The following is a 26,563-nucleotide window of genomic DNA, read 5'->3' on the forward strand; positions in this document are numbered from 1 at the left end:
TCATGGGGATTCTTTGGAGGCCCCCACCCTCCCCCAGGGCAGAAAATGCTCTACCACTGAGCTGCATACCCAGCTCCCCCTTTTATTGGTGGTACTGGGGATTGAACCCAGGGGCCTTCTATCTCCGGACCACATTGCCAGAACTATTTCATATTTTTATTTGGAAACAGGGTCTCTTAAGCCAGCCAGGCTGGCTTCGAACCTGTGCGATCCTCCTGTCTCAGCCTCTCAAGCGCAGGGATTACAAGCGTGGGCCACCACGCCTGGCATACCCAGCCCTTTTAATTCTTTGAGACAGGGTCCCACTAAGGTGCTCAGGCTGACCTCAGATTTGTGACCCTTCTGCCTCTGCCTCCCAGTAGCTGGATTACAGATGTCAGCCACCATTCTGGGCTTCTCTTAAAGGGCCTTAAAATAGATTGTTGGGCTCTACTCTCAGAGATCTGAATTGGGGCGAGCGATAGAATGTGTATAAAAGGGGGCGGGTGGGTGCTATAGCAGGGGGGAGAGGGAGAGCCTCACCATTTGACTGTCTGTCTGTCTTTCATTGGGGATTGAACCCAGGGACAATTCTACCTCTGCTCTACCGCCCAGCCCTATTCCATTTTTTCATTTTTCATTTTGATACACGTTACTGAGAATCTCGCTAGGCTGCTGAGGCTGGTCTCTAACTCGCAATCCTCCTGTCTCAGCCTCCCAAGTACTTCAATGCTCAGGGTGCGCTTCCAGCTCGGGTCTGAGCGTTTGCATTTCGCACGGGCTCTTTGGGGATCCCTGAGGACGGCACTTCTTGTACAGGAGAGCGTGCAAAGCGCCCCAGTGTGACCTCCACCTGCTGGGATGCCTCTGTGTGTGTGTGTGGGGGGGGGGTGTTGGGGGAAGAGTTCCAGCTCAGGAGCTTTAGTCCACTGGTTCATGATCAGCTCCCTTCGAGAGGTTCCCTTAATGGGTGAACAGAAGCGGAGGCGGTGCGGACGGAGAAGGAGCGGGAGTTTCTTCGAGGCTGGGCCGCTGCCGGGAGGCCAGCCCCCGGGCCAGCCCACAGACCTCAGAGGGCGCGGGCCTGGAGGAGGCGCCCGGGACGGCGACGCCTCTCGGAGGAAGTTGGCCCTTTATTACAGAGCCGGTTCCCCACGTCGCATCCACCTTCCCAGTCTGTCTGGGCGCGGGCTGGGTTTCGCTGCCTCTGCGTCCTCCACACCGCACGGTGGCCATGGGCGGCGCCGCATCCAGCCAGCTGGACGAGGGCAAGTGCGCCTACATCCGAGGTACGCCCGCGGCCCCCGCCCGACTGCGGGACGGCGGCCCCGCGCCCGCCCAGCCAGGTCTCCTGCAGGGACACCGCTGCGCTGCGGCTCCTGCTTGGGCTTGGGGTCAGGGGATGGGGATGGCTTGGGGGAGGCAGGTGCAGGATGCCGCGCTGTCTGCCCGGGTCTCAGTTCTCCCTCTTCCCGGAAACGCCTCCTGGTACCTGTTGGTGCTGGACTCAGTTCTGAGCAGTTTCAGCACTTGGCTGCGAAGAAAACTTCAGGGGGATACCCCTGACTTCTGGAGTTTTCCCTGGGGATTCCCGTCCTGTAATGCAGACTTTCCCTCCTTGTAATGATGGCTTTTTTTTTTTTTAAATCACGGGGGTGGGGGGTGGGGGGGGGAGTCACCAGCTTCTCTTGGGGATGATTTCATCAGAAGCAGAAAGGACCCAAGTCACTGCGTTCCCAGGTTGTAAGTTTCCCTTCCCTCCCCAGAGAGGAACTCTGGCGCGTTTTGTAACAGTTGCTAAAGTTATAGGTGGAGAGAAGCTTGCTTTGGGGGAGGTCCTCAGTGATGGAGTGACTCAGGGAAGACCCAGAGGCAGATGAAAACACAAACCAAACTGCACGGAGACTGCAGGAAGTTGGAGGACTCTATCTCCCCGGTGTGCTTAGCATCTGATCCCCAGCCCAACCGGGTCTTCAACCACGACCTGACGTTTGGTTGTCTTGTGAGTGGAGTGTGGACGTTTTAACCCTGATATATCCGAGATACTTTTTTTTTTTTTTTTTTTTTTTTTTTTTTTTTTTTACAGGGGATGGAACCCAGGGTCTGTTTTCCTCTGGGCTATACCCCCAGATCTATCTTATATTTTATTTGGAAACAGGGTCTCATCAAGTTGCCAAGAACCTCACTAAGCAGCTGAGGCTGGTTTTGAACCTGCAATCCTCCTGTCTCAGCCTCCCAAGTACTGGGATTACAGGGGTGTGCCACCACACCCGGCTCAGAAATACTTTTTAAAGTAGATATTACTCTAAGTTTTACCTTCATTCTTTACAGAAGTGGCCAAGTTCTTCCTGACACTTCTTTCTGGTCCTTAGCCTTCCCTAAGAGGAAAGGGATTATTTGGTGTCCTTATGCCATGTTTGTTCTGTCACCACCACAGTTAAAAGTATTTTGAAAGGATATCAAATCAGGGCCCTCGAAGGGCAGTGGACTGAAATTGAATTTCCAGATTCCTGCTGGAATGCTTTTTTTTGGAGGTAGAAGATCAGCAGTAAACCCACACTGTCAGGGGATAAAACTTATGGTCACATATTCCTCTGCTGTTGTTTATTAAAAATGGGGAAAAGATGGATGTTTTATTTAGCTAAACTAAACCTGCCTTCGTCTAAAAAATTTGGCCGTGTGCTTGTTTTTGCCAGACGGGAGGGCTAAGAAACGAAGCAGAGCCTGGTGAGAAAGGACTTGCAGTTAGTTGTCAGCAAGTTGACGTTTATAGCCTTTATAAGACTTTGTTTTACTGGAGAGTGTAGAAGCACCTAAAAGACAGCCATGGAGAATAAGCACTTCAAGTCCAGCAATAGGAGCAGTAAACTTGAGGATGTCAAGGTCCTGAGAATTGCTGCGACTCGTAGGAGCACTGCAGTTGTAAAGAAAGTGTGTCACCCTCTGTGTTCTGAAACCAATGATTACACGTACGGAAGTCCAAGGCAGGGCCCAAGAAGGACTCGTCGTCATGAATGCATCTGAATGAGTACTACCAGTGCTCGGTGCGTCCATCTGGTTCAGCTTTCTCTCCCCTTTCTATATTTGGGGGCACTTTAAAAGTAGGTGTTCAGGGGGAGGAAAGAGAAGAGTTAACGCTAGAGCAGCTCCAGAGAAAAGGAGACAGGGCTTCATGTGAGAACGCTCGTCTTGCCAAAAGAGAAAAGAATCTTGGAAAATACGTGCTGTTGTGAATTGTTGGTGCATGAGGAAAGCAAGATCACGGGGCTGGGATTTCTTGGTGGTTTTGAAGCCTCAGGTCCTCGGTTTAAACCCTAACCCTGTCTTTACCCCTCCACCCATCCTTTCGCCTGTGTGCATTTCTCAAGCTTTGCCTTAACTGTTGCAAAACAATTTGGGGAATGACTATAAAGCTTAAATATAATTTTATGATCTGTTTTTCATAATGTAGCCACTAGCGAAATCTGGGTTTAAAAGCTCTTTGAGTTGCACTGGGAATCTCACTATCATGTACAATTATAAGGAAGAAAGAAAGCCCAAAGATGGTACCAATAAGAAAGAGAGAAAGCCCTTGTAGCCAAGGCAATGCACTTCTTTTGAGCTTGGTACATTTTGCTGATATGGAGAATAGCTACTCCATATTTTCTGTTTTCTTAACTTTATTTTGTGTGTGTTAAAAAAAAAACACAACCAAACAACCCTATCCTTAGGCCAGGCATGGTCCTTGTGGACAGCCTCAGCTACTTAGCTAAGCCCTTTGCAACTCAATGAGACCCTGTTTCGAAAATAAAAAGACTAGCTGGGCGTGGTGGCACAGGCTTGTTATCCCCTGCTTGGGAGGCTGAGATGGAGGAAACTTCGCAGGTTCAAGCCAGCCTCAGCTGGTTTAAGAGACCCTGTTTCCAAATAAAATAGAAAATAGATTTGGGAGTGTAGCCTGGAGGTAGAAGGCCCTGGGTTCCATCGTCAGTACCACCAATAAACAAACAAACAAACAAACTAAAAAAATAGGGCTGGGGGTGTAGCTCAGAGGTACAATGCTCCTGGGTTCACACACACACACACACACACACACACACACACACACACACACAAATTTATCCTTTTGATATGCTTATCAAGTTTAAGAGCTGCCCCTCGAACTGGGTACTGCCGAACTTGGTCATCTGTGTCACAGGGCTGTTTTTTCTTTTTTTTCTTTTTTTTTTTTCAGTACTGGGGATGAACCCAGGGACATTCAGCCTCCAAACTATACCCCCAGCCCTATTTTTTAATCTTTATTTTGAAACAGGGTCTCACTGAGTTGCAAAGGGCCTCACTAAGTAGTAGCTGAGGCTGTCTGCAAACTGCCATCCTCCTGGCTGAGCCTCCCAAATGCTGGGATTACAAGCGTGCGCTACCTCGTCCAGCTCACAGGGCTGTTTTGGAAATATGTTATTTATTAGGAGTTAGTCTCTAGGTAATATGCATATACATACATATATGGGAATCCCTAATGTAATATTGCAAAGCCATAAACGATTTTGTAAACAGAGTTTTCTAATCAATCAAAAAAAAAAAAAAGTAAAGATAGGAGGCCAAGACAGGTGAACATTTTCTGCAGTACTTATGGGAAGGACAGTGACCTTGTCTCTGAGGATCTTAATACAAGCCTTAATGAACCCCAAAGTCCGATGCCGGATCAAGACAGGTCTTGGTAAAATAGTTCCTTTGACTATAGACATTGGCTTAAAGAGGACACTGTAGGCATTGCAACTTCCAAAATGATGACAGTACTTTTGATTATTTATTGTTGTTACGGGCCACTGAACGGCTTGTAGTTTTACAGTATTATAATCTTTGGGCAGGCTGGGCGCGGTGGCGCACGCTTGTAATCCCCGCACTTGGGAGGCGGAGACAGGAGGTTCACGCAGGTTCGAAGCGAGACCCTGTTTCCAAATAAAAAAGTATAAAATAGGTCTGGGAGTGTAGCCCGGAGGTAGAAGGGCTTCCAGGAACCCCAGTACCACAAAAACAAAAACAAAAACAAAAACAAAAAAAACACCAAAAACAAAAACAAATAATCTTTGGGCAGGTCTGAACTAGATCCATAGGAAGTCAGCGGCAGGAGTACAATTTGTAGCGGTATTTTCTCATTTCATTAAAAATAAATGTACTGTGAAAATTTTACAAAATATGCAGTGTGAATTATGGCAGTGAATTTTAATCTCCTAATCAGAAATTTTAATTTTTAAAATTTTTGTCAGTAAAACGAGGTAGCATGACTCCAAGAAGCGACCAACCTGTACCGTGACACGGGAAATGAATTCGAAGTCAGGAGTGAAGGTGAAGGATAAAGGGAAGGAAGACAAAGGAGTGGAGGCAGCCATCGGCTGCAGTGACTGAAGCATGGGACACGAAGGCGAAATTCTAACAGCGCCACACTAAGATGCACACACACACACACACACACACCACCACCACCAAACAAAACCCTAAATGCATTACAGACTTTGTCGTTTGAAACTGGAAAAAAAGACTAGCAAATTACTGCCCATAAGAAAATGCAAGCCAGCTTTTAAAAGTGCCTTTTTGTTGCTGTTACTCCATGCTTTTCTCACTTAGAGGAGAGAATAAAAGGTTTAGCTATATGAAAAAAATCAATTCAGCTTTGCAAATTGCAGGGCCTAGGACCCAGAGAAGTTTGTATTTCTATGCTCGCTGTTACATGGAACACGGCTATGGGTTTAGAATAAATGAATAGCTAGGATCTCAGAAGAATTAAAAAAAATAAAGTCCATAGTCTGAATGAATTTTTTTTTTTTTTTTTTTTTTTTTTTTTGGTGGTACTCGGGTTCCTGGAAGCCCTTCTACCTCCGGGCTACAATCCCAGACCTATTTTTACATTTTTATTTGGAAACAGGGTCTCCTAAGCCAGCGCGCGCGGTTGGCTTCGAACCTGCGCGATCCTCCTGTCTCTGCCTCCCAAGCGCGGGGATGACAAGCGTGCGCCACCACGCCCGGCCAGTCTGAATGAATTTTGAAAGATGAGTAAATGTCTCTATGTCAAATCACGTGGGTTTCTTTTTCCTTTTTTTTTTTAAAAACTATCTATTTAAAAATAAAACATAGGTTCAGAAAACCACACAAAAAGATGCGTAATTTAGTGAATCATTATAAGACAAATATCTCTGTAGCCATAACCTGGGGCAGAATAGTAAGAACCTCACTGGTTGTCACAAAAATCCCATGTGCTTCATCCCAACTTTCAATCTGTTTGTTTCTCCAAACTATAACCACCACTTTCAGTTATTTGCTGCTCAAGAAACTATGTTAAAGACACTGGCTCTACCCATGTATTTATATGCTCACAATTTTGCTATCTGGACCGGAATTCTGGGTGGTTCTACTTCTTTTTTATTTTATTTTTTTACTTCTTATTTTTGCTGGTGGTCCTTCCTGTCCCTGGGTTCAGTGTGGACCAGCTGGTGGTTGGATTTAACTGGGGAGGCTTTGCTTCTCCCCGTGTGGCTTTCTACACAGTCTCTCTGGTACAGCATCAGTCTTTTTAAAAAGAGTGGATCTGGGTTTACAAGGATGTTAACGCTTCTAGAAAGTGCTAGGGCTTTTTTATGGCCTAGGCGGAAGCAGGGAATATGGCGTTACTCTGCCAAATTCTGTTGGGTAAAGCAAGTGTCAGGGCCACCCGGGTTCCAGAGGAGGGGACTCCACACAGGCACGAGTATCAGGAGGTATCTTATGTAGGGGCTACCCCGGTAACCCCAGTCACAGACTGCCACACCACCAACCTTAGAATTTATACTAATTACTTCCTTCTGCTTCCTTATAGTTGTGTCACACACTTGTGCACTTAAAAAACACTGTGTCATCTTTTAAAAATGTAGTTTTAGTGGTGTGTTTTAATCATATATCCTAATGAAGTTCAGAGCAATAGAGGAAGCCATGCACAGAGGACTCCGTGAGCTTTCCCCCACCCCACCCCACTAATCACTTACACACTTAAGAACATGCCTTTCAAGTCTGTCTTATCTACAAATTTCCCCCTCTATCCCCCTCTTTGTTACTTGTAAATTATTTATTGAAGGATCTGGGCTGATTGGCGGGTGGGCTTTTCTCCACTGACCCACACATCAGTGGAGTCTGCTCATGGCACAGGTCCACACATTCCTCCTGTCTTTTCTACAAATATAGAGGCTTGACCAGTCTCGGGATGAATCCTTTTGTCACATACTTTAAAGATACCGTCTCTAATCATGCTTTTTTTTTTTTTTCCCTCTATCTGGACTGGGACCAGCTGGGTACTTCTATTTATTATTTTTTCTACTTATTATTTTTTGCTGGTGGCCTTTTCTGTGGATACTTAAGGGGTGGACCAGCTGGTGGCTGGACTTAACTGAGAAGGCTTTTGCTTCCTATCGGTGCTGCTGAGTTCTTCATTTGATAGTATATACTATCTGCTTGTCTTTTCTTTTTGATGTTAGTACTCCTGGGGGTGCATTGCCAGGACTTGTTCATTCATTGAGACTTAAAAAATGATCCATTCAGTTCGTGCCCAGCCTCAGCAACTTAGGCCCTGTTTCAAAATAAAAATAAAATAAGGCTGGAGGTTTAGTTCAGAGGTAGAATGCTTCTGTGTTCAATCCCCAGTAACACACACACACACACACACACACACACACACACACACACACACAGTCCATTCTTTGAGTCTCTCTATAAGAGCAAATAAACCTTTTCCAGGCACCTCCCTTGCAGACTTCCCTGACACCCCACTGGTCAGAATTAAGTCACACATTCCTCTCTAAGCCATCACTGGCATGAGTATGAAATTAACATGATTTATTAGACCAATGAAGATTCACCCCTTAACTGGAGCTTGGACCACTTTTCTAAGTCACAGGTTATAAGGAAGATCTTGAGACCTGAACCAAATTAGGTTCAATTACAAGAAGAAAGAATGCATAGCTGTTGTATAGATCAGCAACATTACCAATTTTTGAAATGTGTCAAGAGGAAATAAAAAGGGCATCAAGGTAGAAAACTGGTGATGAGGATAAGGGAGGGGATGAGATATATGTAAGATATGGTGTTCAGGAGGATCATATAGTGCTACCTATGTGAAGAATCAAAAGAAGGATCATTTGGGTAGAGAGAACCTCATATAGAAGGGGAAGGAAGGGGAAGAACTGGAAAGAACTGGAGAAAGGGTAGTATGTTTGGAGTAGTGAACAAGAGGAGAGAGGTGTGCTTGGAGGAGAGTACTAATTTTTATATTGGTGCGTTGTAGGCATACATCTTAATGGAGTCCATGATAGTAGAGGCATACATGCACACATCACTCATTTAGCCCTTTCTCAATTTCTACCCCATTTCCCTCCCCCACCCTGTCTATTAATATTTTATTGCCTCTTGACTGCCATCAGAATGTAAGCTCCATGAAAGCAGAGACTAGTTTGATTCATTGCTCTCTCTGCAGCAAATAGATGGCTGTCTGAAACATGGTCCCTGATAAACAAATAGCTTAATGAATGAATGGAAGGACAAAAAAAATTACAACTACAACAGATTTCTTACAAAATAAGAGGACTGTTGAATTTGTAAAACAGGTTCAGAATGTGATGAAGAAACTCTAATAGAATAAGAAAGAGCTCTTAGAAATGAACAATGTGATGGTTAAAAATGTCAAAACCCAACTGTTTGCTTTGGGATATAAAATCGAGGAAATATTTTGGAAAATAGAATACAAAGATCAAAAGATAGAAAATAGAAAAGGCATTATTTAAAAAAAAAAAACATTTAAGGTTGCCGGGCATGGAGGCACACGCTTGTAATCCCAGCGCTTGGGAGGCTGAGACAGGAGGATCTCACAGGTTCAAAGCCAGCCTCAGCTACTTAGTGAGGCTCTCAGCGACTCAGTGAGACCCTGTTTCCAAATAAGTCCTTGGGTTCCAACCCCAGTACCACCAAAAAAAGAAAAAAACAGCTTAAGGTGAATTCAAAAGTTTCAACAGGTTATTAGAGAAGAAAGACAATGAAGGGAGAAAATTCTGTCAAAGAAATAATATAAGGCCATTTTCTAGAACAGAAGGTCATGCATCTCTGAATTTATAGGGCCAAACAATTTTTAAAGGTCACCAAGATGGGCCTAGTCCAAGCTCCCATCATCCCAAGTATGAAGATAGGTCAGTGGGCTGAGTCCTCAGTAGGAGTGAGCAGAAATGAACCCCAGTCTGCAAGGCTGACTGTGAAAAAAGTAAATCAATAGAAACTAAGTCAGGAATTACAGGTGTGATGGATTCAGCAGACAAGGTTGTTGGGTGTGATGGCGCACGCTTGTTATCCCAGCCTTGGGAAAGCTAAAAAATGAAGTGAAATTGTGTATATTCTTTTTTTTTTTGCAGTAGTGGGGATGGAAACCAGGGGCATTCTACCACCAACACCCCCAGCCCTACGTTTTATTCTTTATTTTGAAACAGGGTCTCACTGAGTTGCAAAGGGCCTCACTAAGTAGTGGCTGAGGCTGTCTGCAAACTGCGATCCTCCTGTCTCAGCCTCCCAAATGTTGGGATTACAGGCATAGGCCACCATGCCTGGCTGTATATGTTCTTTCAAAAAGGACATTGTTAATAGTGTTCGTGTCCCCTTAACTCTGGGGCTCACTCAAGACAAGTAACAATTACTGTGATTATCTCCAAAGAATTCAGAGCCTTTCCAAATTTGGGTTGAATGTGTTTGTTTAAAGAATTATTTCCTATGTAAGTCATGCTAAATGTGTTATCTAGATATGTCTGAATAATTACCCAGGCCATGCTGACACAGGCTTAGAGTTAGAATAAAGAGAAACTTTATTAGTGACAATGACAAATGTGTAGTATCTGGAGTATAAATATTTAAAATGGTTACGTCAGAAAGAAGGATGAAGTGAGTAACAATAATTGAAATGCACTGGTTAAATTCAAAGTAAATAAGAATTTTAGAGTGAGACCTATGCAAATCAACTGAGATGTCAGTTCTTAATTAGAAGCAATGCCTGGTCTGAGAAATGATAAGAGTAGTAGTAAAAGTTAACATTTTTTTCTGAATGCCTACTATGTGGCTGGTAAGTAAATGTCTCGGAAAAAGAACAGGATAATTTCACATCCTCCAGAAATTCCATGTTCGCATGGCCTCTTTTTTTCTTCTTCTGGGGATTGAACCCAGGGGCATTCTATCTCTGAGCTACACGTCAAGCTCGGTTTTATTTTGATTTGGAAGCAGGGTCTTACTGAATTGCTGAAGGCTTATTAACTTGCTAAGGCTGTACTCGAACCCGTGATCCTCCTCTCTCAGCCTCCCAAGTACCAGAATTGCAGGCGTGTGCCCAGTTTCACGCGGCCTTCTTCTTTAATGGAAAGGACTCTCAGCTTGATAGGATTTGAGCCGTGTCTCAGCTCTGTTAGTATTTCAGATAAGCAGAACCCATTACCCGTCCCTTGGTATAAGTTGAAACACTTACTAAGCCTTTGATTTCATATCTGAATTCTAAATGAGCTGGCTAATTTTTGAAGTGAATATTTTCAGTGGATGAGATGGTCGATAATGAATAGCTTAATCCAGAAATTAAAATTCATCTAAATGTTAGCAAAGCATAATGTGAAATTTACAAATAGGTGAAAGCCCCATTGCAGATCATTTTAACTTGAAAGAAAATGATGCCTTTAGGCAAATTCTTCATTATAAAGGGAAATATTTATATTTGGGAGGCAAGGCACAAAAGCCTAATTAATGGAGCTTTCAAATTTGCAAAACAGCCGTGGCAGTCTCCTGAGGACTTGCTGAATCTGAAGCTGGATTTTCTGTACATTTTTGAATCCGCAGACTGGCTGCCTTCTGTTTCTCTTATGTGAAACTGGGACGAGAAGAAAAGAGCTCAGAAATAAATAAGATAATGTAATAAATGTAATGTGATTCCCAGAGTTCCCAGTCCTGCTATTATGCTAATCAATTTGTTTTACTATCAGTAATGGCATTGGGGCCTTTGCAGAGTAAATAATTGGCTCTCGCAGCCTGCCAAATAATACCTATCTCACATTTGTTCAGTAGACTAATTAATGTTTGAGTGTTTAAACACAATGCCGCTACAGAAGCAATGGCATTATAATGTGTTGGGACACTCTAGTATTGTAATTAGTACTAATTAGATTCTTTTCAACAGCTTGTTGAATTTACAAATTACTGCATGTAAGGTATTCTGCTTTATTTACTCATTATGAAGGAGGCAGGCACAATGGTTTAAATAGAAACCTTTAAGTAACTTTCTCAAGGTTAAACACCAACCTCTCCCTAAAAGACGAGGGAGGGACAATAGGAAGACACCTTTTTTTTTGGGAACTCTCATGGGGCAGAGCCATTCCAGGTATATGCCAGGTACAGGCTTGCTCTGGCTCTGGGCATCTCTTTTTAAGGCAGAATTTAATGACCTCATATTGGTAGTTGGAACCATTCACGGTGGATGTCTTTTTTTCTTGAGACCCCATTTACCAGCACATCACTGCCAGAGCCCCTTTCCTGCGTGTATGCGTGGAGTCTACTTGCAGGGGTAACCAATGGCAGTGTCCTGAAGCTGGATTTCAGTCGTGCATTAGTCAGAGTGGGCTAAAAGAAGAAACAAACATCCCTCAAACCCCACTGACCCAACAGGACACAGTGAGGGCTGTGAATGGGGGGTAGGGTCCTTTCGGGACCCAGACTCTTCTCACCTTGCACCATGGACTCCTTGGGGAGTCCACGGGGAAACCGATGGACCCTTTCCATGGGGAAACCGAGGGACCCTTTCCCAGATTAACATTTTCAAATAAAAACAAAAACCAATACTACAGGATTAAAAAACAACTACACCAAGATGCTGTTAACAAAACTCTTTTTTGAATCTCTGCTACAACAAGAGATGCTTCTCTCCTAATGCCTTTGATAACAAGGTCTTACGGTGGATGTAAGAACTACTGTCCCTTTGAAGAGGTACTATTCTAGGATCTGCAGCAACTAAAATGTGCTATGAGAACATTTGTGAGCACTATTGGTGACAAAGTCACAAGGACTTCTAGACTTGACTGTGGTTTGCTGCCTATCTTCATCAGTGAAGAAAATGATGAATTACATTTGGAGGCTAATAAAAATAAAGGTTAAGAAAAATAAATTTCCCCCATTTAATTTTCAGACACCCTGAATTCTATGAATGGAACCTCCCAGGAGTCATAGGTCCCAGTTAAAGAATCCTTGGCTTACTGGCTCCATTATTCTCAGGGCCACAGAGGCCTTGGGTAGATGCTAGGCATATGCCTGCAAATAAGGAAAGAGGGTAACTGGGTAAGAGGAGAGAGATTCTGCGGGTAGGTTTTGTGGACCAGGCCTCAAGGTGGCATGAACTATTTCTGTCTAAACTTCCTCTTCCCACATGAAGGCTCCTTCTGTGTCTTTTCATGTTTGGGTTCTATCACAAATCCTATTCTTTTCTTTGTCGGCCACCTTTTCTTCATAGCAGCGTGTACATGGTGAGCCTAGCCTTTTGATGAATAGCTTTTCTGCTTCGAGTAGATTCTCACTTTGAAGGCAGGGTATATGTTTCATCTTCAGGTAAGAAAAGTTGAAGCCCTCTCAGCCCAGACTGTCCAGTTGCCGCTAGACACTGATGACTTGGGCGCTTGAGATGTGGCTAGCCCAGGTTAAGATACGATGTAAGTTTGAAGATTTAGTGCAAAGGCTGTACAACCTTGAAGATGCAAATTCAGACCTTAACAATTTTGAGAGTTTAGTACTGAAGAAAGGAATGTTAAAAAAGATCTCAGTATTACTTAATAGCAATTTCATATTTAAGTGGGACTGGTTGGATACAATTGGGTTAAAACAAATTGAATTGGTTTTTAAAAATTTTAATGTAGCTCCTAACAAATTTAAGATTACAGTTGTGGCTCACAGCTACAGCTCATGTCGCCCGCCCCTCATACCTTCCCTCCTTCCTTCTTTCCTTTCCCTCCCTCCCCTCTCCTTCCTTTCCTTCCTTTCTTCTTTCTTTCTTTTTCTTTTCTTTTAGATTGGAGTTCTACCACTGAGACCATTTTTCTTTTTGAATACTTCCCATGGTATTTCCTTTACATTGCTGTTCCTTTTTTTTTTTTTTTTGCCGGTCTGGGGATGGAACCCAGAGGCACTCTACCTCCCGAGCTACACTCCCTGCCCTATTTTTTATTCTTTATTTTGAAACAGGGTCTCACTAAGTTGCAGAGGGTCTCTCTAAGTAGCTGAGGCTGTTTGAGAACTGTGATCCTCCTGTCTCAGCCTCCCGAATGCTGGGATTACAAGCGTGCGCCACCACGCCCGGCTGACACTGCTGTTCTTGAATCGAGATTCCTAGACGATTCATCTGCGAGGAATCCTATAGGTAAGCAACTCCTCAGGCCCCTCTATTGTAACCGAAGAGGCTGATTCAGCTGCCCCCACCCGCCTAGCTAGTAATGGCAGATAAGAGACTGGAATTCAGGTAGCCACACTCCTGGTACGAAGCTCTTTTCATAGCCTGTGGTCATTACCCAAACCAAACCAGAAACTTTCAAGATTTGAGTTTCTAGACCAACCCAAAATATGCTAGGTAATTCAGAGTAATAAATAAGAACTCTGAAAATGACAAGGCTTTTTTTTTTTCCAGTCTGCAATATCCTTCGGCCATAGATTTTAAAATTTAAGTATAGCTTCCCCTTGCTAGTGGAGAATTGCTGGCATAGACGGGCAGCCTGGCTGGCATCGATGCCATCATGAACCCAAAAGAAAGAAGCTCTGAGGGCTTTTTCCTGGACCCTGTTCTCCTGCGTTTCACTTTGTTGAATGCTTTAAGCTTAAAAAGAGGCAGGACAATCCTGATCTCTTCCTGATTTGGTTTCACAGGGACAGAAACTGGGAACCCTAGTATTTAACATGACTACTCCTTCCTCTTAGCCAGGCGGGAGTGAATAGTGGTTAAAAAGATGGTGGCCTTCATTGGCTCCCACTCTAGACTCTGTAGCCAAGTCTCAGAGGATGTCCAGGGTCTTTGCTAGCCTTTTTGCTTCTCAGCCTTCTTTCCCATGGATTTCCCCCTCTCCAACTCATTCCCCAAAGGATCACACTGGGGCCGTTATGAATTAAGAAAAAGCCTTAGATAATAAGACTCTTATCTTAAGCGACCGATTAGCAATGCAATATTCCTCCCCACTTTAAGAATGAAATAATGTGAGTGCTTTTTGAAAGTCATATGATTTGCTCTTGAGATTTAAATAGTATAGCTAACTCGGCATGCTTTGGAAAAGATTATGTCACCTGGGCCCCGGAGTTGTCCCATGTTCTCTGCATTATCAGAGGCCTGTAGAATTCTGAGATGAGCCGTAAGGAATGTCTGCTGACCCATGACAACTTTAGTGGACACTTATCGACTTGTTTCATGTTTTGACATCTTCTCTCTTCGATGTTGCTGTTTGGCAGTTTCTTAGGAAACTCTTGATGCGTTCCGTAGCTAAGGGCTTTGCCCTTTTCTGACCACGGACACCAATGGATGTCTGAGTAAGAGAACACAAACTCTTCATGTCTCCCTATGGATTTTCTAAAACTATGTGTGTTGACAACCCAAACTTAGCCTTTCTCCAAGGATATTCTTTAAGTTTTGCATTGTTAATTAAAAGGAGAAGTATAAGCTAGGTGTGGTGGCACATACCTGTTATCCCAGTACTTTGGAGGCTGAGACAGGAGGATCACACATTCAAGGACAGCCTCACCAATTTAGTGAGGCTCTTTGCAAATTAGTGAGACCAAATTTCATAATAAAAAATAGGGCTGGAGGTGTAGTTTAGAGGTAGAATGCCCCTGGGTTCTGTTCCCAGTACCGCAAAAATAAATAAATAGAAAGCGCTGGTGTGTTTGTGTGTGTGGGTGGGTGTAGCTCAGAGGTAGAATACTCCGTGGTCCAATCCCCAGAACTAAAATAAATAAATACAAAAATAAAACAGGTGGAAACCTCGCTCCCGTGAACTTCCATCCATAGAAGTGGTGGCAAGGAGAAAGAAATGAAAGAAGCGACAGGATGGTGAGTGGTAGCATCCTGAAGCAAGAAGCCCAGCGTGGTGGCCCAGGAACTAGAAATGGGAGCGAGAAATGGCTTGAGGAGGGAGGAGCGGAAGGGGCGGGGCCACAGCGGAAGGGGAGGAGCCACAGCAGAAGGGGCGGAGCCACCGCACAGGGATTTATCAGGACTCACACTCTTATTACACTTGGGCAGTTAGGAGCCAGGCAATGACACCATCTGATTTCTCTAACTGCCGCGTAGGGAATAGACTGTAAACCGGACAAGAGACGAAGGAGGAGGGTTAGAAGGGAGCTGCAGCAAGAATCCGGGCGGGGATTATGTTGCTTTGGCTAAGGAGTAGCTGGAGGCAGTGAGAAGTAGTTGGGAGATATATATATATATATATATATATATATATATATATATATATATATATGTAATTATTATATATTATATATTATATTATTATATATTTATTATATATTTATTATATATTATATATTAATCATTATATTATATATTAATTATTATATAATATATAATAATATTATATATATATATATATATATATATATATATATATGTTGGTGTTACTGGGGATGGAACCCTTCTACCTCCGGGCTACACTCCCAGATTAATTTTTAAATATTTTCTTTGGAAACCGGATCTCAAGCCAGTGCGACTGGCTTCGAACCTGCGCGATCCTCCTGTCTCCGCCTCCGGAGCGCAGGGATTACAAGCTTGGCCACCACGCCCGGCGGGTTATACATATTTTGAAGGAAGAGGTTTGTGTGCTATGGTGGGGGCGGAGAAGTGGCTCCAGGTTTTATAGCTCCAAGTTTTGTAATTTTTTCTTTTGGTGGGGGCATTCTATCGCTGAGATACAACCCAGCCTGTTTTTTATTATTTATTTGGAAACAGGGTCTCACTAAATTGCAGATGGGTTCACTAAGTAGCTGAAGCTGGTGGCGAACCTGTGATCCTCCTGTCTCAGCTTCCCAAATACTGGGATTACAAGGGTGCACCACCACGCCCAGCTCCAGCTCTATTTTTACTTTTTAATTTTGAAAGTTGGTCTCACTAATTTGCATAGGACCTCACTAAATTGGTGAGACTGTTCTCGAACCTACCTCCCAAATACTGGGATTATAAGTGTGGGTCACCACGCCCGGCAAGGTTTATGATCTTAACAGCAGAAAGAATGGAGTCTCTATTTCCTGAAGCAGTGGGGACAGGAGGGCAGATCTGAGGGCAAACACGAGTTCATTTGGGGTCATGCTAAGTTTGAAATTCCAGTGGAGTGACTGGTAGGTGGTTGAATGTCTTGACTAATAGTAACTGTCATATCTCAAGTGAGGCGCTAAATTACCTGCCAGGGACATACTTGTTACCCTATAGATGTTCTCTCAATAACCTCCGGAGATAGGCGCTGTTACCCTCGTTTTGCAGATGGCAACACTGAAGCCCAAAGAGATTATCTCTGGTAGAACCCACAGGTCTACTATTTAGTGGGCAAAACGGTCCTTGAAGCAGAGCCCTGGTCCTTTTTCACTGTGGAGTCAGGGAGGGAAGAGGCGGGCCTTGAGAGTAGCTGAGCTGAGCGTATTTCCCAGTGAGTATGCCCCTGGCCCTCTGTCAGTTGCTCTGACTTCTTTTTGTCTTAATTCTCATGGACACCTTGAATTCTATTGAGTTTTGGGTCAGAAATGTTGTTCATTATTTAGGAGCAGAAAGATGTTGATGCTAAATATTTACCATCTATTTTACTTCTGAGGACTGCAAATAATTTTCAGCGCCAAATGCTATCATTCAAAAGGACAGTAAAAACTGTCATCTGATAGAACCATTGTTTCCCAAAGAACTGAGCCTGGATGCTGATCTAGGTCCATGATTGTCTTTTTTTTTTTTTTTTTCCCAGCCAAATTGGGCATTTGGCCATGAATTTTCATTCCTAGCATGTCCTCCGCTGAAAGCAGCTTCTTATTTCTGATGCTACTGAGTAAGTGAAGTTCCCCCATCTATATTTCATGATAGCCTTTAGATGAACAAGCAGAAGTATAATCAGGATGCTCTCATTTGCATAAGCATCTCCATGACAGGTCATCAGATATTTTTATTGTTCTTGGGTGCATTTCATGGGCTGCTGAAGGCATGCACACACGTCTCTAGCCATTCATCTTTATACCCAGCTTAATGGCCCCTGTTACATATCAGGAGGATGATGGAATGAAAAGAAGGGTATCCCAGGCCTGGCTGCCTAAGAATGTGAAGTAAATTATGGCAGGGAAATAAATTACGGGGACTCGTGCTCATATCTCAGTTACTTTTTGAAAACTTCATCTCACCGGGAAAAACGGTTCTGGACAACCCAGGAAAAAATAAAAGAGTTGTGTGTCTTCTCACCAAGGGCCTCGGAGTCCTTGTTCCTGTCAAGATAATGAAGACTACTTTTATGATCTCTTGAGGTCGTCTACATCTAAATTAGGGCTAGTGCACTCACTTGGTTGCAGCTGGGAGTTCTTACCTTTTATTTATTTTTTTTCTGGTACTGGGGCTTGAACCCAGTAGCATTCTACCTCTAAGCTATACCCTTGGTCCTTTTTATTTTTTATTTTGAAACAGAATCTCACTAAATTGCAAAGTTGGTGAGGCTGCCCTTGAACCTGCGATCCTCCTGTCTCAGTCTCCCAAGTACTGGGATTACAGGTGTGCAACACCACGAATGACTTAGGTTTTCTTCTTTCCTTTCTTCCTTTTCCATTTTGGAAATTTTTTACTTTGTCTTTTTATTGGTGCATTACAGTCTCCCGTCACAATTAAATCACGTTGACAATGACATACATGCACACACTCTTGGTGCCCCCATTTCCCTCCCAATACAGAGTGCCCAGATTGATGATGTTGGCATATATTCACATGTCTACACAGTCTATAGAAGTATTTCTATTAATGGACCTCAAGGGAGCCAGGGAGGAGAGATAAGGGTGGGGGTAGAAAAAGACTTAGGTAGAGCTGTTTTAAATAAACACTTGATTAAATCAGCCTTTCTTTTTTCCTTCTTTCCTTCCCTCCTCCCTCCCTCCCTCCTCCCTCTTCCCTCCTCCCTCTTCCCTCCTCCCTCCTCCCTCCTCCCTCCTCCCTCCCTCTGTGGATTGAACCCATGAATGCACCACCACTGAGCTGCATCCTCAGCCCTTTTCATTTGAGGTGCAGTCTTGCTAATTTGCCTAGGCTGTCCTCAGTTTGTAATCCTCTGGCCTCAGCATCCACGGTAGTTGGGATCACAGGCATGGGCCACCACGCGGGGCTTTTTATTACACTTTTCTGGTCTCTACTCAATGAAATGGCTTCTCTGTGATGGAGGAGGGACCGGAACCCGGCTCTGCATAATTTTCTATAGATATCATCACCCTCAGTTTTCTAACTAGGAGCTGAAACTTAAATTATGGTTCGTGACTCTCTCATTTAAATATGGGCAAAGTATATTCCTATTAGCATCGTCCTTGTTTAGTTTGGGAACTTTGAAGGAACACAGGTTAAACTTATTATCACAAGATTAACAATTCTTTTGTTTCTAGGGGGAAGTGCTCCCTCCTCTTCCTCCCTCTCCTCCTCCTCCTCCCCCTCCTCCTCCTCCTCCTCCTCCTCCCCCTCCCCCCTCCTCCTCCCCCTCCTCCCCCTCCTCCTCCTCCCCCTCCTCCCCCTCCTCCCCCTCCTCCCCCTCCCCCTCCTCCCCCTCTCCCTCCTCCTCCTCCCCCTCCTCCTCCTCCCCCTCCCCCTCCTCCTCCTCCCTCTCCTCCTCCCTCTCCTCCTCCCCCTCCTCCTCCTCCTCCTCCTCCCCCTCCTCCCCCTCCCCCTCCTCCCCCTCCCCCTCCTCCCCCTCCTCCTCCTCCCCCTCCCCCTCCTCCCCCTCTCCCTCCTCCTCCTCCTCCCCCTCCTCCCCCTCCTCCCCCTCCTCCCCCTCCTCCTCCCCCTCCTCCTCCTCCCCCTCCTCCCCCTCCTCCCCCTCCCCCTCCTCCCCCTCCCCCTCCTCCCCCTCCTCCTCCTCCCCCTCCCCCTCCTCCCCCTCCCCCTCCTCCCCCTCCTCCTCCTCCCCCTCCTCCTCCTCCTCCTCCTCCCCCTCCTTCCCCTCCCCCTCCTCCCCCTCCTCCTCCTCCCCCTCCTCCCCCTCCTCCCCCTCCTCCTCCCCCTCCTCCCCCTCCTCCTCCCCCTCCTCCTCCTCCTCCCCCTCCCCTCCTCCCCCTCCTCCTCCCCCTGGATTGAACCCAAGGGAATCCTACTTGCAGGTCACACCCCGAGCCTTTTTAAAAACCAAATCTCACTAGCTCGCTGAGTGTCTTGCTGAGTTTCTGAGGCTGGCCTCAAACCTGTGATTCTCCTATCTCAGCCTCCCAAGTACTGATACCCAACTTCCTTATCCTTTTGGAAACTTCTGCTTGGTTGGACAAACAGAAGGAAAATTTGGGTGGCTCCGTGATTCAGTGGCAAGGGCTCAGAGTAGCAAATTTGAGTCCTTTTTGGGTAAATGTGCACCAGGTATTTACTAAGAAGCCTTAGTTCCCTCATCTGTAAAATGGGGCAACAGCAATTAACTGCCATTTAGTTATGAGGATTAGGCCATGCGTGTACTGTGTTCATAAGGACTCAGTGAATGGTAATTATTCCTCTTATTATAAGCCAATTCCTTTGAACAGTAATCCAGTTTCAAAGAAAAGAAGCGAGGCAAATCTCTCACTAATTGTCAGGAGTAGTAAATTCAGAAGATTTTATTTAAAAAATGTCAAGAAAATATTAAAAGTCATTGTTTTCATTTAATATTGCCAAGTAACATTAATTCTGCCTATAAATTACTACATGAGACATGAAAGAAAATACAAAGAAAAAAGTAAATAATGCACGACCCCGCAATCCATTATTAAGGACTTAGTTGCTTTCTTTCTTTTTGCTCTCTTTTTTTCTCTCTCTCTCTATTTTTTGTCTCTCAATACTACATATAAGTATATTCATAGATATAAAAATTGGACCATGTTTTCTGTATAAGTCTATGTATAGCAATTCCACATTGTACTGCAAACAAATCCCTCATCAGTTCTTTTTTTAAAATATGCTTTTCTTGGTGCATTAAAGTCTCACATCAGCACGTATATCATGTTGATATACAGTGACGCACACGGGCACCCTTGCGTTTTCTGGCTGTGGAGAATGACAGCTTCTTTGTGTCTTATAATTGATTTAGCCATTCTGCTCCTGTTGAGCATTTAGATCATTTTCAAGTTTTTGTTCTTACAAAAGATATTCCATTGAGCCTCTAATACATATTTATCTGCATCTCTGATGATTTTCTCAGAATTACTTCTTAGGTGTCAGAGTGTGAACAAGTTTTGAAATTACAGTTTGAAAAAGAAAGGCATAATAGGTGCATAATGTACCAGCCACACTGAATTTTGAGACTCTTGGGGCACAGTGACTAGTCTGAGCTCCTGGTAGCAGAAATCTGATATTATGCATTTTCCTACCACTTTTATATTCTATATTCTCTGTCATCAATACTTGTGTGTTGAATAAATGAATAAATATTTGTTCTGAATAGGAGTTAATTTACTCTAGATTTCTTTCAGATGGAAATGTAGCTGCATTAGTCCCTTTTTAGGTACCGTGTAGATCTAAAGGACTCTTGGGAGAAAATTCCATGAGCTTATATGATGATGGTTCTATTTGAATATCCTTAATTCCTAAGGATTCTTTTCTTTTTATTACCTATTCTTGAATATTCTGATTGTGCTATCCAAGAGTAGATTGAACAACTGAATCGTGTGAGAGTTCTTCCACAGTTCTTATTTTTCTATTTCACTGTTCTGTGGAGGCATTTCTGAAGATGTCTCATAGTTCAAGGAGATTATGGTAAAGAAATAAACATCACCTGCTTGCTCTTCTGAAAGGGAATTCAGAGGTCACCAAAGGTTCCCTCATGTTTGAATGCGCTCACCAAGCAGGTGAGCACTTTTGGTACCTCTAGAACTGGGATATCCACAGCCTCCCAAAGCCAGTCAATCCATATTTGGGCAGTTATTTTGTTGGTGAGTAGTGCCAGGGCTGAATTCTTTCTAGTTTGGCCCCTGCATCTTGGCTAACACTTAGCTCTTGGCCAAATCCCCTGCCACCCTCTCCTGCCCAAACTCCATGAGTTAGTTCTCCCTGTTCTATGGCTCCTGATCAGCACTAGAGAAGAGAACTTAAATTACAAGAAGCTAGGATTCAAACCCAGGTCTGTCTGATCTATGGTCACAGACAGACCTTTTTTTTAATTGTAAAATATACACGATGCAATACCTATCATTTTAACCATTTGCAAATGTGCAATTCATTGGCATTAAATACATTCACAAAACTGTAGAACAACAGCTACTATGTCTGTTCCAACCTTTTTAATAATCTCTGTCTTAGCCTGTTTTCTGTTGCTATAACAAAATACGTAAGGGTAGTGATGTATGAAGAAAAAGGGTTTAGGTGAGTCACAGTTTTGGAGGCTGAGGGTTCAAGATCAGGTGGCCACATCCGTTTAACCTCTGGCCAGGGTCTCCTGGTGGATGACATTGTGGTACCCAGGACATGTACAGAAGAGATCAGGTGGCAAGACAGGACACCTGAGGGACTCAGGGGTCAGGCTCACTCTTGTACAATAGGCCACTCTAGTGGGAGCAAACTGAGGTCCCTTGAGAACTCTTATCAATCCTTTCCAAGGGTGGCACTCACCCCTAAAAACTTAGTTATTTCCACTAGGCCCCACCTTTTAAAGGTCCTACCACCTTTAGTATTGCCACACTGTGGACGGAGTGTCTAGCTCATGAACCATTGGGGGATACGCTGAAACCATATCCAAACCGTAGCAATCCCCAACATGAACTTGGAACCCATTAAATAGTAACTCCCCACTCCCCCCATCTGCTAGTAACCTCTGTTTCACTTTCTATGAATTTGCTTAATCTAGATGCCTCATCTAAGCGGAATAATACAGTATTAGTCCTTCTATGTCTGAAGCCAGACATAGCATTGTTCCCTATCATTAATGCATTTTGGCTTTTGAATCCTCCTAAACTCTTGTGGGTCCAGGATTTGCCACACTTCTATAGAGATCTCAGGGGTCCTGGCCAGATGTCACCTGAGCCAATAGAAAGCACAGTAGGAGAAACAATGCATTTCTTTGTTTTAAATCCTATACTCTTATTTTTTTAAGGCAGTTTCTGCTTCCTGTTGTGCCAGATTCCTTTTCAGAAAATTATGAAGAGTGTTCCTCCCTCCCCAAATAGCAGTCATTCTGGTTTAGATCCTGCTTTAAAAAAACAAATGTCTTTATTATTTCTCCAATAAGTTCGATATCAGCGGTTAGTTTAGAAACAGATACCAGCCAAGATGCCCATCAACAGAGAAATAAAGAAAATATGACCTATACAGTGTTTATATATATGTACACACACACACACACACACACACACACACACACACACACACATTGTGATCTAGTTTTTAAACCATGAAATTGTAAACTAGCCCATTCATATCAGCTCCTCAATATCTTTCCTGGTATTAAATTAAACTCAAATTCTTAAATGTATATATGCACAAGTCTCCATTCCTCCTCTTTTCTCTTTTTGAGAATCAGATCTATATATGTACATGCAACCCTTCCAGCACCTCTGCGGTTGACAGCCACTTAGCAATCTTTGTAAATTTTTTCAGTACACTGGATTATAGTTGTTTTATAGCACCCAGTTGCCCACTTAATTAATTTTTTTGTCAACACATGGCAATTGTATCTAAAGTGGGGTTCAGCATGACATTTTCATGAAGGTGTACAGTAGGCACAGATCATATCCAACCAGCCTTCTTCTACCATCCCCTCTGCCTACTTGATACCCTTCCCAGTCTCTAGTGATCGCTATTCTACTCTCAGGGTGACACGTTTTAGTTTCCACATATAAGAGAGAACCTGTGATACTTGTCTTTCTGTGTCTGGCTTATTCCACTAATACAAGTTTTTAATCTTCTTTATGGCCAAATAATACCCCATTTTGTGTGTGTGTGTGTGTGTGTGTGTGTGTGTGTGTGTGTATACATTGTATATACAATATACACATAATACACAGTGGATATATACACTACATATATATATTTACTATGTATGTACTTTATATACAATGTGCCTATATACTATATATTACAATGTGTATTATAGATACATTATATAAAATAAGCTATAGATTTCATATTTTCTTTACCCATTTCTCTGTTGATGGGCATCTTGGCTGGTTCCTCAGCTTGGCTGTTGTTAATTGTACCACAATAACGCAGGCATGCGGGTTTCTCCTTTTATACCCTGACTTAATTTCCTTTGGCTATGTACCCAGGAGTGGGATAGCTGGATCATATATAGTTCTATTTTTAGTTCTCCTTAGTCCGTTGCCCACTTTCAATCTCTTTACCATTTCTTTTTTTACAACCGTATTTAGTCTATTACTCTAAGTCTGCAAGTCATTATTCTTGGAAGAGGAGACATTAACAAAGGAGATAGTGAGATAGTGAGACCATTTTCCTTTAATGTTGTTATTCCAGCATCAAGCCATTGGCACCAAATATGTGACTCACCTCTTCTTGGTGTCCTTCTTGCTGTTCTTATAAATCATAGGTCTTAATTTCTATTTTTGAGAGCTGCAGCACTCTCTTATATTTTTTCTGGAGGAGTTCCACTTTCTCTTTTCCATCATAGTCCTTTTTTTTTCTTTTTTTGTGGTACTGAGGATTGAACCCAGGTCTGTTCTACCTCTGAGCTATGCCCTCAGCCCTTTTTAAATTTTTGTTTTGAAACAGGGTCTCACTAAGTTGCAGAAGGCCTTACCAGGTCGCTGAGGCTGGCTATGAATGTGCGATCCTCCTTTCTCATCCTCCCAAGTATTGAGATGACAGGCGTGTACCATCATGCTCAGCTACCACCTTCAACATCACAGCCCTTTGGAAATCAGAGGTTATGACAGGACGATACAGGCGTCTCCATTATTTCCTCCTTGGTGGGTCACAGTTAGGGATCAGAATGGCAGGCAGCATGGCCAGATGGGTGCTGTTCTACTCTCCCAGTGTCTCTTGTCTGAAATCATGATTCTGATTTTACTGAGCCTTTGGAAACCTGCCTTCTGGAAGCCCAGGTTTGATCATATTTTCAGGCACTACCTAACTGGTTATCAGAAATTTTACCTGTTTGAGTGGCATTTGATAGTTAAAGTTCCAAAATCATTCAAAGATACGTGTACTTTGAATATTTTATTTTATTGTCTCTCTTTTGATGCTGGAGGTTGAATATATACTGATCTATACTCCCACCCAAATATCTCTCCTCTCTTTTTCACCCCTCCCCTCCCCTCTCCTTTTCCTTTTTTCTTCCTTTCTTTTGTGCTGGGGATTTAACCCAGATTCTTGTGCCTGCTGAGAACACACGTTACCGCCCATCATGGTGGTACACACATGTAATCACAGTACTTGGGAGGCTGAAACAAGAAGATAGCAGATTTTTGGCCAGCCTCAGCAACTTCATGAGGTCCTCAGCAACTTAGCAAGACCCTATTTCAAAAATAAGTAAGTAAGTAAGTAGATAGATAGATAGATAGATAGATAGATAGATAGATAGGGCTGGGAGTATAGATCAGAGGTATAATGCCCTGGAGTTCAACCTTCAGTACCATACAATCAACAACAAACAAATAAACAAATACCCCAAACATACATTACCACTGAGCTACTAAAATTTTAATTCAAAATATATTAACAAAACAGATGTATATATTTGTTCAGCAATCTTTTGGTGGTCACTTTTCCATCATTTGTAGTTTTTAGTTTTGATTTTTAAAAAAATTGGACAGGACCTTGTCAAGAAATCTGACAAGAACTCATCAAGATCTGTCTTCTTACAGATTTTAAGCTTGCATACAATTGTCACAGTTCTCTTGCGTACACTCGACAGTAGTTATTTTTAGTGGTTATCAGGACTTTCTAAAACATTCAACTTCATTGGCAACTCTTTTTTTTTTTAAACTGGTACCTTGTAGCCATACATCTTAATGGACTACAAGATGGTGGAGGCATGCATGCACACATCACTCTTAGCCCTTCCCCAATTCCCACCCCATTTCCTCCCCCTCCCTCCTTCTCATGTTTAGCTTAGTGATTGACTTTGATATGTTAGTGAATGTACATCTTGTACACTAGGGAATTTCCCTCTCCTCCTCCCAATTCAGTTAGGTCATCTTATTTGCTCATCTACCATTTCTCTTTCTTCGTCTAGAGTTCCTCCTATGACCCTTTTGCTCCCTATCTTCTGCATAGTAGGAAGAACATTTGCTTTTTTATCTTTTGTGACTGACTAAGCTCACTTGGCATAATGTTCTCTGACAACTCTTCCTTTTGCTTTAATATTTATTTAGCTTGTATAGTATTTAAGTCATTTATCCATCATGTCCAGGACAACTGGCATGAATAGTTTGGAGGGAAACACAGCTGATTGTTAAACACACAACTTGGCAGGTGGGACAGAGAGCAGAGGGTGGTCTACTGAACTTGAGTCCTGGCTCCCTGGGCATCAGCAAGGATATTTTCACAAAAGAGTAAAAAGCCCTGGGCAAATGGAGGCTTGGGAAGAGGGCTTCTGCCGTACTCTATCATGAATATCACCGATTTCGCCAAGTTTCCTTATTTCATTTCACAAACTGGCACCTCCCTGAGTAGCAGTTCCCCTGGTTGCTTCCTCTCTCTGTAGAGAAATAAAGTTGCTATTCAGTCCAAACACTAACTTGCCAGACATTCTGCTTTTAGTGTAGAGCCTCCAATCAAATGGAGTTGAAGTTTCCCATCATAACTATTTCGTGCCTGTGTGCCAAGCATTGTAAACTAAATTAGGAACACATCATCCATTCCTTCCATCTGGCCAGAGAGTCTACTAATATCTATTTCCTCCAGTAGTGTGATTTCTTTTTCTCCTTATGGGAACCCTCATTTGCAGGCTAATTTATTGTTCTTACCCCTGGGGTTCATGGGTTTGCATGCAGGTGATTGGTAATATTTCTTTCCTTCTCTTCCTTGAAGATACTTCTTTGGAATCTAACCAAATCCCAGTAATTATGGCAGGATTGTATTCATCATCTCATTCTCAAGTTCTCATGCTCTGTACTGGTCTCATACAACTCTGAGACCCTTGAGACTGTCATTTTAGGAACTTTTCCCAGTGCTTTTCCTATAGGAATTTCTTGGCTCCTTCTGCTTTATTCCTCTTCCCATGACATGGCTGTAGACCTTTATGGAAACTGGCTTCATGGTTTTACATGAATGTCACTTTCTTTCCTTTTTTTTTTTTTTTTTGGTGGTACTGGGGTTCCTGGAAGCCCTTCTACCTCTGGGCTACACTCCCAGACTTATTTTTACATTTTTAAAATTTGGAAACAGGGTCTCCTAAGCCAGTGCGCGGCTGGCTTCGAA

The 26,563-nt window shown here is 43.2% G+C and overlaps 1 protein-coding gene across 1 annotated transcript in view; it reads left to right on the plus strand.

Annotated features, from left to right (window-relative positions):
* Nucleotides 1–1,213: 1,213 nt before the first annotated feature.
* NIBAN1 (niban apoptosis regulator 1) overlaps nucleotides 1,214–26,563 on the plus strand; it is a gene marked incomplete at both ends in the record, with an annotated part of 141,502 nt that continues 116,152 nt past the window's right edge. The window contains one exon of the mRNA XM_080698752.1: nucleotides 1,214–1,268. Within this exon, the coding sequence (XP_080554878.1) occupies nucleotides 1,214–1,268 (55 nt within the window). The remainder of the gene's footprint in view (nucleotides 1,269–26,563) is intronic.

This window comes from Muscardinus avellanarius (genome assembly GCF_963383645.1).
Source record: "Muscardinus avellanarius genome assembly, chromosome: 7".
Classification (NCBI taxonomy): domain Eukaryota; kingdom Metazoa; phylum Chordata; class Mammalia; order Rodentia; family Gliridae; genus Muscardinus; species Muscardinus avellanarius.